Source organism: Lutra lutra, chromosome 3 (genome assembly GCF_902655055.1).
Source record: "Lutra lutra chromosome 3, mLutLut1.2, whole genome shotgun sequence".
NCBI lineage: Eukaryota > Metazoa > Chordata > Mammalia > Carnivora > Mustelidae > Lutra > Lutra lutra.
In genome coordinates, this window is record NC_062280.1 from 50550429 (window position 1) to 50564307 (window position 13879).

The following is a 13879-nucleotide window of genomic DNA, read 5'->3' on the forward strand; positions in this document are numbered from 1 at the left end:
ATTCTAAAACTCCAAATTCTGGAGAGGATCTCTAATTATAGTGAGTCCGGCCAGGTTTAAGATGAGGTAAATGGAACTGCCAAGTTCTTGTTCCTCCCTCCCACCAGCTAGAAATGGATAACTAATTCTATGCCAATAATCTGTTGGCCATTACATACATCGCTTTGGATCTGCATTGCATTCCTGGAATGTTCCACGTTCAAGGCATCAGGTAGCAGAGTGTAGCTGTGGAAGGGTTGTTTGTAGTTGGCGTTGGTAACAACCTCCTGAGATTTCTTGGCTGCTGTCACGCTGAACATGTCCAAGGGTGTGTGATACCTGGTCTTGCTGGCTTCATAGCCCTTTTTGTACTCACGATCTGATTGTATCTTGGCCACATTCATGTAATGAACCAGTTTAGGATCATCCTGAAGACTGAGAAATCCAATTTGCCTGCCTTTGGCTTTCTCATAAGCCTCCTTATACTTGAACTATATGAAAAAGAAGGGCAGACAGAAGTTTGACAGGGTCAATTATAAGAAATGCTAAAGTGTTAGACTGAATCTACATAACAGATTAAGCAATAACCAAATTTGGTCTGAATCCATGTAACATCTAAATTTTTTAGTATTTTTAAATAAAGAACTGACAAAACATTTCTAATGGAGGGTCTTGAGATTTGCTCTGGGGATAATTAAGAACGGGATAATGTGTGGTTTACATCTAGATTATTCATAAAGGGATTCTTTGAATATTCTCAAATGTTCCTGAAAAGTTTATTAAAGATTTGGTGTGTATTTTTTTATGCTCTATTTCCAAATACTTTGCATTGCTTTAAAAGTACTTGCATAATCCTGAATAAATTTTAGCAAAGCTATTACACAATTTATTTTTATTGGACTCCAAATGAATGAGTTTTTACTCTATCAAGGTATTACATCAATTCATATGAAAATAAAACTTAATTTATAGAAAGTAATTAAGTAAGTAGGTAAGTAACTAAAATCCTATCATTTAATCTATAATTCTTCCTGGTTTTCCTATTTTACCAGATTTTTTCTTTGTGAAAATTATATTAAAAATTGTATTCTTTTAAAAACTTGGAGCCTTTTTAAAAATATAGTGACATTTTAGTATGTCAAGGCTTTTTTTTCTTGAGAAAATCCAAATAAAAAGCAGTTTCCAAGTTCATAAGAATGATACCAATGATAGTTCCAACTACTTCACGATTTAAAACAAAGAATTTTTTTCTTTGCAGCAACTGTATTGAATTTCTAAAGATTTTAAAGTGAAGTAATATGAGGAAGTCATTGGCACTTATGATGTTGGGAAATATTTTTATATTACAATTTATTTATTTCTTAATACAGCTCACAGCCTCACATACCATGTAGAGATTTTAAAAATATAGAGAAGAAAAGTTTTCTACTTTCAAATTATACTTACATCACTAGCAATATTCCTTGAACTTTTTGCAGCAACAATTGGAATAGCATCTGGTCTCAAATCATAGCCCTTAGCAAGAGTCTTCTTCCAATCTGCTTTATAATGAGACTTGAAAAAAGGAAAGAGTATTTTATTATTTTATTATTCTACTTGAACACATTTCTATATTTTCAAGCTTTTTTTCTAAACATGGAATACTTTAATTTTCGTATACTTTTTGTGATGAAACAATTAATACTCATAGAAAGGTATGAAAACTAAAATAAGAAATTCAGTACTACCCAGATTTAATTACTCTAATGTTTAAATATTACTTAGGAAAGCAAGGAAAGTTTTTAAGTAAAACAAAAGCATAGAAATGAGTATAAAAATGTTTATTTGGAGATAAAAGAGAGCCTAAAATGATAGGAAAAATGACTATATCATCTTTTAAGAAATGAATGGTTTTATCCAGGTTTGATTATGTTTTTAAATTAGAATTTACCAACTTTTTTTAAAGCAAAAAGTAAAAATTCATAATAGTGAATTTAAAGATCATCACCAATTATGTACTAGACTACCCAAGAGGCTTGTTACATGCAAAAAAAGAGTTTCTCAAGAAAATTACAATAAACTTTCATATAAGTTTTAATAACTGAAACAAGATTATAAAGCAATATTTGTCCTTATTACAGACTGTTCACTACTGTACTTTCCAATCTTGTGTATCTCATTTTGTTTCACTTTTTAAAAAGTGCAATATCACCTACTAGATTAATTTTAAAACCCACTAATGAGTCATAGTCCACAGTTTGGAATAGGCTGTATCAAATGAAAGTTGATGGTGACTTCTAGTCCCATATTCCATGATAATGGGCCAGTCTTTAGACCGTTGATTCAAAAACCGGCCTGCACATGGAGGGCAAGACGAAACTGAACAAAGAGGGAGCCCACAGATTGGTAGGTGGCAGGTTTAATAAACAAGAGAACTTACATACAAGGCTTGTCTTGGGCAGCCACAAGACAAGCTCTCCTCATCTGCCCATCACAATCTCAGAAGTTTATACAGAGGCCTTAACTGAGTTTAGTCACATCTACCATTCAGATGATCTCAACAGCATACTGCTCTAGCAAGGCTGCATCCCTGAAGATGGTTCCCACTGTGGGAACGGTGGGCAGAGTGTGCATCCCAAGGGCCGCGGAAGGGGTAAGGAGCCTCTCCCGGGTCTAGCTCACAGGTTAACCAGCGGTCATGTCTTCTCAACGACCTCCTCGAACAGAGACTCAAAAGATCCACACCCGGGCGCCTGGGTGGCTCAGTGGGTTAAGCCTCTGCCTTTGGCTCAGGTCATGATCTCAGGGTCCTGGGATCGAGTCCCGCATCGGGCTCTCTGCTCAGCGGGGAGCCTGCTTCCCTTCCTCTCTCTCTGCCTGCCTCTCTGCCTACTTGTGATCTCTGTCAAATAAATAAATAAAAAATCTTTAAAAAAAAAAAAAAAAAGATCCACACCCAGTTTGCTCCCTTAAAATTCTCGCTGCTAGAGTTATACAGAACTAGAAAGAAGAGGCCCGTGTTAGCAATATTAGACATGTACCAGCCCAAATACTCACATCACTTATGTTGAGGGCGTTGACCTTGGCCTGAATAAACTGAGGCAGTTCAGGGTCCATAGTGTACTTGTGCTTCAGTTTCTCCCCCTCCACCTTGTAGTTCAACTAAAACAAAGGAGGCAGAATGCAAGAGTCATTAGCTGACATAATGTCAGTTTTATCAATACACACCCCTCTAAAAAGGAAGGTTATCATTTGTGTTTTTCCATATCCAAGCCATATACCTATAGTACTATACAGCAGGGTGTTAGCAGACATATCCACCAGCTCATTCCACCAGGATTTATTGGACAGCTCTATGGGTCAGCTAGGGGGATAGGTTTCTGCCTGTAAAGTGTTGACAAAGGCAGACAGGGCCTCTTAAAGGTTACAGTACAGTTGAGGAGGCAGAAAATAAAAATATAAACTATAAGATAGAGCTAGAATGTGTGATGTGTTGTAAATGGAACAACTTTGGGAAAGAAACAAGGGTGGTCAGCAAAGGCTCTCTAAGGAGATAGCCTTTAGGCACAACCTTGAAGAGGAGAGAGGGGTCCCGGCCGAAGCAGAGCACTTGGGGCCCTAAGTCTGGAAAGGGCAAGGCCAGCATGAGTGACAGAACGCAGCCTGTGTCACGGGGCTGAAGTGTGCCGAAGAGGACAATTAGGACGGGGAGCAGGGCCACAGAGCCGAGGGTCTTTTCAGCCACGGTAACAAGTTTAGCTTTTAAGTTCACGGAGAAGTTACTAAGAGGTTTTAAGAGAGCTGTGATTCATGTTTTAAGATAGTTCTTCCAGTTGTCACGGGAGACCCCAGGCAGGGAGGCCAGATACCAGCTTACTACAGTTGTCCCCATGAGAGACAGGGAAACCCTAACCAACTGCCGCAGCTTAATGACATGCAAGTGCCCCACGGGACACTGTGAGAGACCGAGGTGCCCTGATGCTGGGACCACGCAGGGAGGCACCAGTAATGACATTCAGGTTTCTGGCAGGAGTCACTGGGTAGATGTTGATGGCGTTTGTTGGGATGGGGTAGACAATGGATGAATGTCCCATTCTCCTAGCTAACTGGAAAACCACAGCAAGAACAAAAGAAATCAAAAGAGTCTCCATATTCATTACTACTACAATAGAGCTCATCTCAAAATACCCGTGGTAATGGACAACAGAGACAGGCCTGAGAAAGAAAATCCATGGGTAATTCTCAAATCTGAGCCAAGTACCTTCCAATATCTGGGGCTAAAAACACACAACCTCTTTTCTTTGCTTTTTACCTCCTGCTCTCTTTCTGGTGGAGGTATTTTAGTGGAACTCTGAAATTACCCAATGAGGGAAAGCACTGAGCATTGTAATTAGGCTCTGGCTAAGAATAAGGGTCCAGATAGACCTGAGCTCTGGAATGAGGCTCAGCTGACTCTGAAAGTCAACTCTTCCCTCCTCCCAGAGGCCTCTCTCTGGCTTGCCTTTCAGAACATCAAGCTCTTACGCAAGAGGATTAGGACATTACGCCTTCTCCCCTTGCAGCTAGGTAGAACTGTTGCAACTCAGAGGAATGAATAGCTTGGTTTACAATTCAGGTGGAATCACAGATGATAACAGTAATCAGTTCATTTCATGTGTATAATGATAGGGGTCTGCTTGTAAATAGCACAGATTCTCTACATTTGGAAAATAAAGCAAATTTGGAAAATCCTCCTCCTCTCCCCTCTATCTCTTTGTTCAAGTTCCGTGCTGTTTCAAAAGTAAGACCTATTATATCCCTGAAAGCAGTTGATACGCTAACACAGATGCACGTTCACATGTTGAATTAAGAAGGATGGTGGAATGGGGGTTACTCATGGATAAACGCTTTTTAAAAATTTATTTATTTGAGAGAGAGTGCACGCACACATGCGAGTGGGGATAGGGGCACAGAGAGACAAGAAGAGAGAATCCTCAAGCCATCTCCTTGCCAAGTGCAGAGCCCAACACAGGGCCCAATCCCAGGACCCCGAGATCATGACCTAAGCCAAAATCAAGAGTCCGCTGCCTAACAGACCAAGCTGCCCAGGCACCGCTGGATATCCGTGATAATGTGCCAACAGAGTCTGGTCTGAGAAATAAAATCCACAGATAATCCCAGGCGCCCCTGGATAAACCCTTCTGAAGGGAAACCACTTACATCGCTTAGCTGCTTTGTGTTCTGCTGAGCCAAAACCATGCCCATGGAATCAGGCACACTTGTGAACTTGATGGTATCGGGATGCTGTCGATACTTCTTCTCATTTAAAGCATCACCTGCTTTCTTGACCTTCTCAACCTCCAGAGAACCAATAGGGATCCATCCAATGCCCTTGAAGAAGTTGTTATACTCATCTTTATACACGTTCTGTAAGAGAGTAATCTCGTATGAGGAGATAGCCTGCAGAATACTCAAAGGGTGTCTCTGAAATCTGCAATTCTGCCCAGAGGAAACGAATAGCAACCCTTCCAGCATGCTCATGTCTGAGAGGAAGACTTTCACCATGTATGCCACTGAGCTTCTTACCCAGAATTTGGTAATAAGAAAAAGTTCTGTTGTTAGAGTGCATTATACAACACAGAGGGAATCTAGGCCACATATTTCCACGGCTAATGCTAAAAAAAATTTTTGTCTCTTTTGACAATAAATTGGGCTTTCTTTTTGATTTCACTGAAAACCCCATAACTTTGAATTTCACCCACCCTGTCCGCCTAGGCTATTCGTGATCTCAGCTGGGGACAGACACCTTCGTTGAGCGATAATAAATGAACACCGTATATTTCCTCACAGAGGATGATTCTTGCAGAAATCTGGTTCCTGCAGAAGGAAATGCCCTGAATATTAAACAGCCTCCCTGTGCAGGTCTCCGTGAATCACGCTGCAATCACAAAGCTTCCCCGGTTCATTCTAGACGACTCGTCACACAGATTAACATGCATCAGAGTGTGATTTTTAGTTAAAAAAAGAAAAAAACTTCCCTGAATTCAGAAACAAGAGAGAATACTATTTTGCATTATACATATCACCATTAGAGCAGGCCTGCCAAGAGCAGCTACTTCCTCTTGCAGAGAACCAAGGGTTTATACACTTGATGGAATGTAGTTTTATCTTTGATCCACAAGTTCATAAAGACAGTATCAATGATTACAGTAGGAGCACAGAAAGCCAGCAAAAACACAGCTCGTCTACCAGGCCTCTGTTAGTCTTTCAATAACGACTGTTTATTTTAAAGTACATTTTTCAAATATCTTCCTGTATTGTGAAGTCTACTAAAACAGGAAGAAATGATTATCCCTTAAGTACCAACATTTGTGTGTCTGTTAGATTATATATACTCACATCACTCTGAATCTGATTCACATTCCTGGTATGCTCGAGACTCATGGCATCAGGTAGGTACGTGTAATGGTGTATGGGCTGTTTGTAGTTGACGTTGGTGACAACATCCTGGGCCGACTTTGCAGCAGTAATGCTAACCATGTCCCCTGGGGTATGGTAGCTGGTTTTGGTGTTCTCATAGTTCTTCTTGTATTCACGATCTGACTGCATCTTTGCCACATTCATGTAATGGACCAGCTTGGGATCATCCTGGAGGCTTCTGAAACCCACATGCTTCCCCTTTGACTTCTCATAAGCTTCCTTGTATTTATACTGCAAAGGCAAAATTTGGTTAGCAAAGTCCTAGGCACTTATAACATTAGGTGTAGCAAGTATATTCACACGCAAGGCAACTTAAAACATCGTCGCTTTCTGGAAGACTGTACAAGAAATGCAAAAAACAAATGCAAACACACCCACTCCCATGTGCCCCAGAAAGTTCAGAGTGAAAACATTTATTTCCAACACTGCCGGATCACAAATGGGAATCATGATAAATTCAGGACCAGTTTCTTTCTTTACTCTAAATCCTACAAATGCATTTGCATGTAGAACCTTACTTAAAGCCATCTGAATTTTCATGCTTAATATAAATAAGACACACTCCAAAGGAAAGGAAACCTCTTGGTTTCCTGGGATGTGAATTTTCCCAATCCAATATGTTATTACCACCACAGTACGTCATCATACGTCACAGAACATTAGAAATAATTTGAGAAAATCTTCCATTTGCTGTTCCCATTGGCTGGGTGATAATGTTTGCAACAGATGCAGACGACACTCCAAAGGTCTACATGCAAGTTCACACTCAGTGTCCTTGGGGTGGGGTGTGGGAAACTACTGTGTTGTCTCAGGCTGATGGGATAAGGTTAAAACAAAACTCCCCTTCTTTCTAGGTGGCATCAAATTAGATGCTGCATAGATATGTAGACCCTCCCCACGCATTTCTTAGCAGCTACTTTCCAAGCACGCTGCTGAAGCAGCTGCAGCGGAACTCAGGAGCTGATGCATGGCGGGGCTGGCTGTGAGCTTCCCCCGCCCAGTAAAAACCACACGGTTCAGGCCCTGCAGCCCAAGGTCTCTCGCTGCTGGAACTGGCGGTGGGGTGTAGATGGAGTTAGACAGTAGGTAACAGGACAAAACCTTAATTTTTATGCAAGAGAACTCAAATCCACTTAAACTCTGCAGACACTCTGCTCCTGTAGTTTATGCACTGATTTGTAAACAAGAATTTCGCAGGCAGAAGGACTATCAAGACATTTCTGGGCATGTTAGAAAAAGCTCTGCTCAAGGTCTGAGGCAAAAAAGAAAAAAAAAAAAAGATAATGTCACACTTTAGACTTGCACTTAGTCCTTAAGCTAGAAATTTACTTCACAGTGGTGCGCAAATCTTTGAGGAACACATTTTCTGTGGCATCCTAATAAGGAAAGCTGTAGAATTCTTACACCCTTAGCTCCCATGTGGTCTGTACACACGGGTGGTTTCTTTCTTTTCTCCAACCATGATTGTAGCCCCCAGAATAGTGCGCGGCAGCAAAGCCTACCGGGCATGCGTGCTTTTTGAAATTTTGGATCTTCAATGACGGGAAAAAGTATAAGTGCATTACTTTTCCTAATACAAATGATATGGACATCGATTTACATACACAAAATTATGTTCAAGAAAAATGGGCCTTTTCCCATTTGGTTTATAAAATCTTTACATTTTATCTAACACCTTTTCCATTTTTTTTTTCTTTTCAATCTTCTTAATACCATTATAATGTAGGCAGTCATTTGAACTTAAAGTGTTAGTGTCAGTTAGGGTGTTCTCACTGAAAATAAATGTGGGCTGTCAGGGAAACGTGTCAGTAAAGGTAATTTGGCCTATGAATCAGGGGAGACAGCGGCTGTCAGATTTATGACAGCTCCACCAAGTGGGGTCAACTGCAAAGAATCACGGAATGCTGAAAAAGTGACAGGTTTTCAAAACAACATTTTGTGGAGAATTTCAATGTCATTAATTCAACATATTGTTTTCAACGTGGTATCATTTAGGCCAGCACACATTTGATTACTTTTAAAGCAGGCAATCACCCAACACTTCACCTAAAATTTGTACTCACGTCACTGGCGATGTTTCTGGATGCTTTGGCCGCAGCGATGGGAATCGCATCCCCCAGCACATTGTTGCCCTTGGCTATTAAATCATGCCAGTCCCGTTTATAACAGACCTGCGATGTAGAAAGGAAAAGGATGTCAGCATACTGTGCGTTAATCAGCTAAATTGATTCTTAAATTGCGGGGATTGTTTTGTTCTTTTCTAGATACAAGCTAAAGGAATCTCCTACAGTCCATTCTGCTTCAGTAAGTCACATTAGCAAATATCACACTTTGTGCAGCATGAAATTATAGGACACTGCACCAATTATTCACCCAAAGCGAAACTGGAGTGGATCTAGAGGAGTGGAATAAAGGTTCTGGAAACCATGGTGTGTAGGGACCAACTAGAGAAAATGAAGTTGTCTACTCTTCCGAAAGGAAGGTCAAGGGAAGACCTGGTAGCAAGCTTCAGAAATGTCAGGTTTGTTGTAATGAAAGGATTTCGTTAATTCTTATCTTGCTGCAGGATCATCTTCCTCCACTTGCAAAACTAGGAAAACTAAATCAAAGTGTCAGAGGAATAGATGTTGGGCTCCTAATAAGGGAAAATGTTATATCCTTTTGAGTTGTCCCACCCTTGAAAAGGCTGACTTATCAGGAAGAGGGCCCTCATCATGGGATAGGCTTCACACGAGGTGTGTGGGAAACTGACCTAAGTAATTATCAAGGCCCCATCCTGTTCTGAAATTCTACTGTTGTGCCATCATGTCTGGACTTCACACCCTGTCAAAAACCCTACTCACATCACTTATATTGTAAGCATTGCATTTGGCCTGGAGAAACTGAGGAAGATCAGGACTCATAGTGTATTTATGCTTCACATCTTCCCCTTTAGCTTTGTATAAGATCTGCAACACAGAATCACAAAATTAAAATGCATTACAGATAGCAAGAAAAGGGAAAAAGTTTTAACTGCACATTTAAAGGAGCTATTCCCTAGCACACTATTCCCCCACTATTTCTATTGTTAAGAATCGTCAAAGCAGGTGTGTCAGGGTGGCTCAGTCAGTTAAATGTCTGCCTTTGGCTCAGGTCATGATCCCAGGGTCCTAAGATTGAGCCATGCATTGGGCTCCCTGTTCAGCGGGGCAGCCTACTTCTCCCTCTCCCTCTGCCCCTCCCCCTTCTTGTGCTCAAGTGCTCTTGCTCACTCTCTCTCTGTCAAATAAATAAAATATTTTTTTAAAAACCACCAGAGGTATTTTCCCGTTTTTAAAGAACTCAAGCATTGTGTTATCTTTAGAAAGACCTAAAATTCTATATTAAAACAGAGAGAAAAATAGAAAACAGAGAACTTTGACTGCTAGAGATGAATGGAAAATAAGTTCAAATGTGCAACCCTAACTTGAATAAACAGAATTCACCAAAGTCAGCAGAATCCGGTCTTTGCTAGTAGAGTCAACAGTTCTTAAAGTCTTGTTTTTTGGTTTTTGATTCCGAGAAAATGGCATTTAGAATGAGTCTTTCACTTCTGCTAAAAACTTTCCAGTTATAATTCTAACAGTTAAACCATATAATAATCTCCTCATAATATGAAGACCCTTCTTTGTAAACCTAGTGTACTTAAAAGGTTTACCATTTCATATTTACCCTATTTTATCCTTTTACAGATGTCAGAAAGACATCTAGGTGCATGATATAGAACTTGTATTGTATCCTCCTCTTGGTAATAGAAAAGAAGGAAATTGCTTAATTTCTAAAGTCAACAATACAACTGGAATCACAAGTAGCTTTCCAATGTCTCGACTATCATTGATCATGGAAGCCCTCAGGCACGTTTATGTGGGATATCACACATAAACTGCTATGTATGTATCACAAAGTCTAAGGAGGCTGATACCTATTTGAATCCTCCAATACTAAAAAAATTTCTTCTAGGCACCCAAGAGCTATCTTTACTTCCTTACTGCCTTTAGAAACCATAGCTAAGCATTCACAGAATCTCATCCAGTCTACCTTCTACACATCTCCTTTGCCATTGTTACTGACTCAGTTGAACTCCAAATGAGGCTTCTGCTGGATTTCTGTAGCAGCTTTTAATCTATCTTCTTAGCTCCAATCTCTCCCCTCACCAATGCAGTCTCAGTACTCCTTGTCAGAGCTGTCTTTTAGAACACAGACCCGATAATGCAACTCCATGGACCAAATCTTCAATACCTCCCATTACCTAGCCCACAAGGTCCAAAGTACAAGTGGGCACACAAGACCCTCAATGATCAGGTAACAATCCCAAGCCTTTCATTGTCTTTCCATTCATTACCTCTTGTCAGTCATTATGTTTTTTTCACGCCAAGAATGTACCCTTGCCTATTTGCCTGGGAAGCCCTGGTGTGTGGCTACCTTCTTGGCTTATACTTGCACATACCTCTCCTGTAGCATTCACCTCTTGGTATGGCAATGTTTTGGTTCTATCCATGCCTTTGTCTCATACTCATAACCTTGTTGTATCCTACAAGTCACTAATCCCCGTCTGCATCATCTTTATACCTTCAGAATATGATACAATGCCGGGCACAGGGAGGGTGTTCAAAAACGTTCATTCAATGAATTAATAAATGAATGCTTTCGATGTCCCTTTAATTCTTCTATACACTAAACTTTCCTTTGATCTGACTTTAGCCAGGTCATATACACCATTCATGGACAGGCAGGCAAAAAACATACTAATCTCCAAGACTTAATTTTTTTTTTTTTAAGATTTTATTTATTTATTTGACAGAGAGAGATCACAAGTAGACAGAGAGGCAGGCAGAGAGAGAGAGAGAGAGAGAGGGAAGCAGGCTCCCTGCCGAGCAGAGAGCCCGATGCGGGACTCGATCCCAGGACCCTGAGATCATGACCTGAGCCGAAGGCAGAGGCTTAACCCACTGAGCCACCCAGGCGCCCCAAGACTTAAATTTTTAAAAGCTTCTATAATATTGGTGTATGATGAGTTTTGAGAAGTAAAACCACATATTCATGGGAATTATTTCCCAGTATTAGTATTTTATATATGAAAAGCAAATATAAGCAACTTAATATAGAATTGAGTGTGATGAATTTGCTACTTAAAAGTGTCTGGAATTTGGGGTGCCTGGGTGGCTCAGTGGGTTAAAGTCTCTGCCTTTGGCTCAGGTCATGATCTCAGAGTGCTGGGATCGAGCCGGCAGCAGGTTCTCTGCTCAGCAGGGAGCCTGCTTCCCCGCCACGCCCGCCCCGCCTGCCTCTCTGCCTACTTATGATCTCTGTCAAATAAATAAATAAAATCTTAAAAAAAAATAAAAGTGTCTGGAACTTAAGTCTAAATTTTGCATGTGCACGCACATGTGTAGTATGAAAGTGGATAAACATCACAAGTTTATCCAACAACAGAGTATTTCAAAGGTAGCTAAAAAGGAAGACATCTTAAAAATGAAAATAAATAGCAAGATAAAAGAAAAAGAAAACGGTAGTGAGCAAACTGAAAATAATTGTTGTGGTCTGTGTATCGTTTTGCTTTGTTTTGTTTTGAAGTAAGCTCCACACCCAGCATGGAATCCAATATAGGGCTTGAAATTCTCAACTCTGAGATTAAGACTTGAGATGAGATCAAGAGTCAGACACTTAACCAACTGAGCCACTCAGGGGCCCCCAAACTAAAAATAATTGTATTTATTGTATTATTAAAATAATAAGTAAATATAAATATATATAAATAAAAATAATTATTATTTTCAATTAAATAAAGTAAAAGGAAAATTAGTGGCTCAGAAGAACAAAAATTTTGAGCTGCTATTTATTTCGTTAAAACCTCCCTCCGTTTTTTACCCCCCTCTCTTGTACTTACATCACTAACTTGCTTTGTGTTCTGTTTCGCCTGGACCATCACTGGGGAGTCAACGATGCTGGTAAATTTGAGGGTGTCTGGGTGTTGCCTGTACTTCTTTTCATTCAGGGCATCACCCGCTTTCTTAACTTTTTCTACCTCCAGACTGCCAATAGGTATCCAGCCTATGCCTTTCATCCAGGTGTTGTAGTCTTCCTTATAGGCGTTCTACAGCAAAGGGACAAAAGAGGAGTAAGTGCCTCCAGCAGTGAGTTCTCACGTAGGTTCTGACCCTGGAGTAGGGATTGTCTTGGGGAGTACGTATCACTTACATCACTCTGTATGTGCATCATATTTTTCGACAACTCCAGGTCCATGGCATCAGGCAGATAGGTGTAGTGATGGAGCTGATGCTTATAGTTCACATTGCTGGCAACATCCTGTGCTTTCTTGGCTGCCACAACGTCGAACATATCATGGGGTGTGTTGTATTTTGTTTTTGTCTTCTCGTAGTCTTTTTTATACTCTCGGTCTGATTGTAGCTTAGCCACATTCATAGAGTGAACCAGTTTAGGATCATCTTGGAGACTCTGGAAGCCAACCATTTTCCCTTTGGCTTTTTCATAATCTTTTTTGTACTGAACCTATGGGAAAGGAAAGTGGGCAGATCTTAAAATGTAGTTATGAAGATTTTACTAAACAATGAGGCTGTGACCTAAAGCATTGAGCTTCCCAGAAATTACTTCAATAATCAAACAATTAGATATTCATTTGTATACAGTCTGAAATGCAGCGTGGTAAAATTAAAATGTTACAGAGAGCCCATCTGATTGGCTGTCACTGCTTTGGCCACCTGAGAGAGGTTGGGGTGGGAGCACGGCCAAAAATGGAGTCTGTGACAAGGTAGAGTTCAGTTCCTTGTAGAGACAAATGAAAAGATAAACATTGTGCAATCTTTACCAGTTATATTGTGCTGCTACAGGAGACCCCAAATAACTGCCTATGTGAGCGGGAGAAGAAGGTTAATGAGTCTTTGGATACTCAAAGGGAGACCCAGAGCCAGTTGTATGTAAACACGAATTGGTTCTGAGTAAGAAAGTGAAAAGAACTGACCTTGCTTGGGGAGATCTGGGAAGAAGCATGGGAAACTGAGAAGCAGAGATGTGAAGGAAGGTTTGTGTGTGTGTAGGGGCGGGGAGGAGCTGGAGGACAGCACCCACAGAGAAAGGGAATGGGTAAGGAATTTTGGATGGTAGGGCTTTTATAATTTAGCTGTAATTTATTTACATCAGTGCAATGTCAACTTCACTTCAAACAATCAATGAAGTTGTGTTTGGGACTTAGGGGAACCAAAAGACAGGGCTGTGTTCCATCTCTGGATCATGCAGACCAGAAAAACAAGGGGGTCCAGGGCATGAGAGTTCAGGTGAGCTAGAGCAAAATCACGGTGGGCAAACCAGGAGCCGGAGGTGATGGAAAGACAATAAACCTTAGAATATCTGCAACAAGTAGCGGGGAGGGTATCCCACTTCCTTGAGGTCAACAGGTGGGGGCTTGAGTCAATTTGATTTGAATCTC

The 13879-nt window shown here is 40.6% G+C and overlaps 1 protein-coding gene across 1 annotated transcript in view; it reads right to left on the reverse strand.

Annotated features, from left to right (window-relative positions):
• NEB (nebulin) overlaps positions 1-13879 on the reverse strand; it is a 179435-nt gene that overhangs the window by 147652 nt on the left and 17904 nt on the right. Inside the window, exons 17-25 of the mRNA XM_047721711.1 lie at positions 12634-12945; positions 12323-12529; positions 9261-9365; positions 8481-8588; positions 6337-6648; positions 5158-5364; positions 3016-3120; positions 1426-1533; positions 159-470 (exon numbers count right to left, since the gene is read on the reverse strand). Of these exons, the coding sequence (XP_047577667.1) occupies positions 159-470; positions 1426-1533; positions 3016-3120; positions 5158-5364; positions 6337-6648; positions 8481-8588; positions 9261-9365; positions 12323-12529; positions 12634-12945 (1776 nt within the window). The remainder of the gene's footprint in view (positions 1-158; positions 471-1425; positions 1534-3015; positions 3121-5157; positions 5365-6336; positions 6649-8480; positions 8589-9260; positions 9366-12322; positions 12530-12633; positions 12946-13879) is intronic.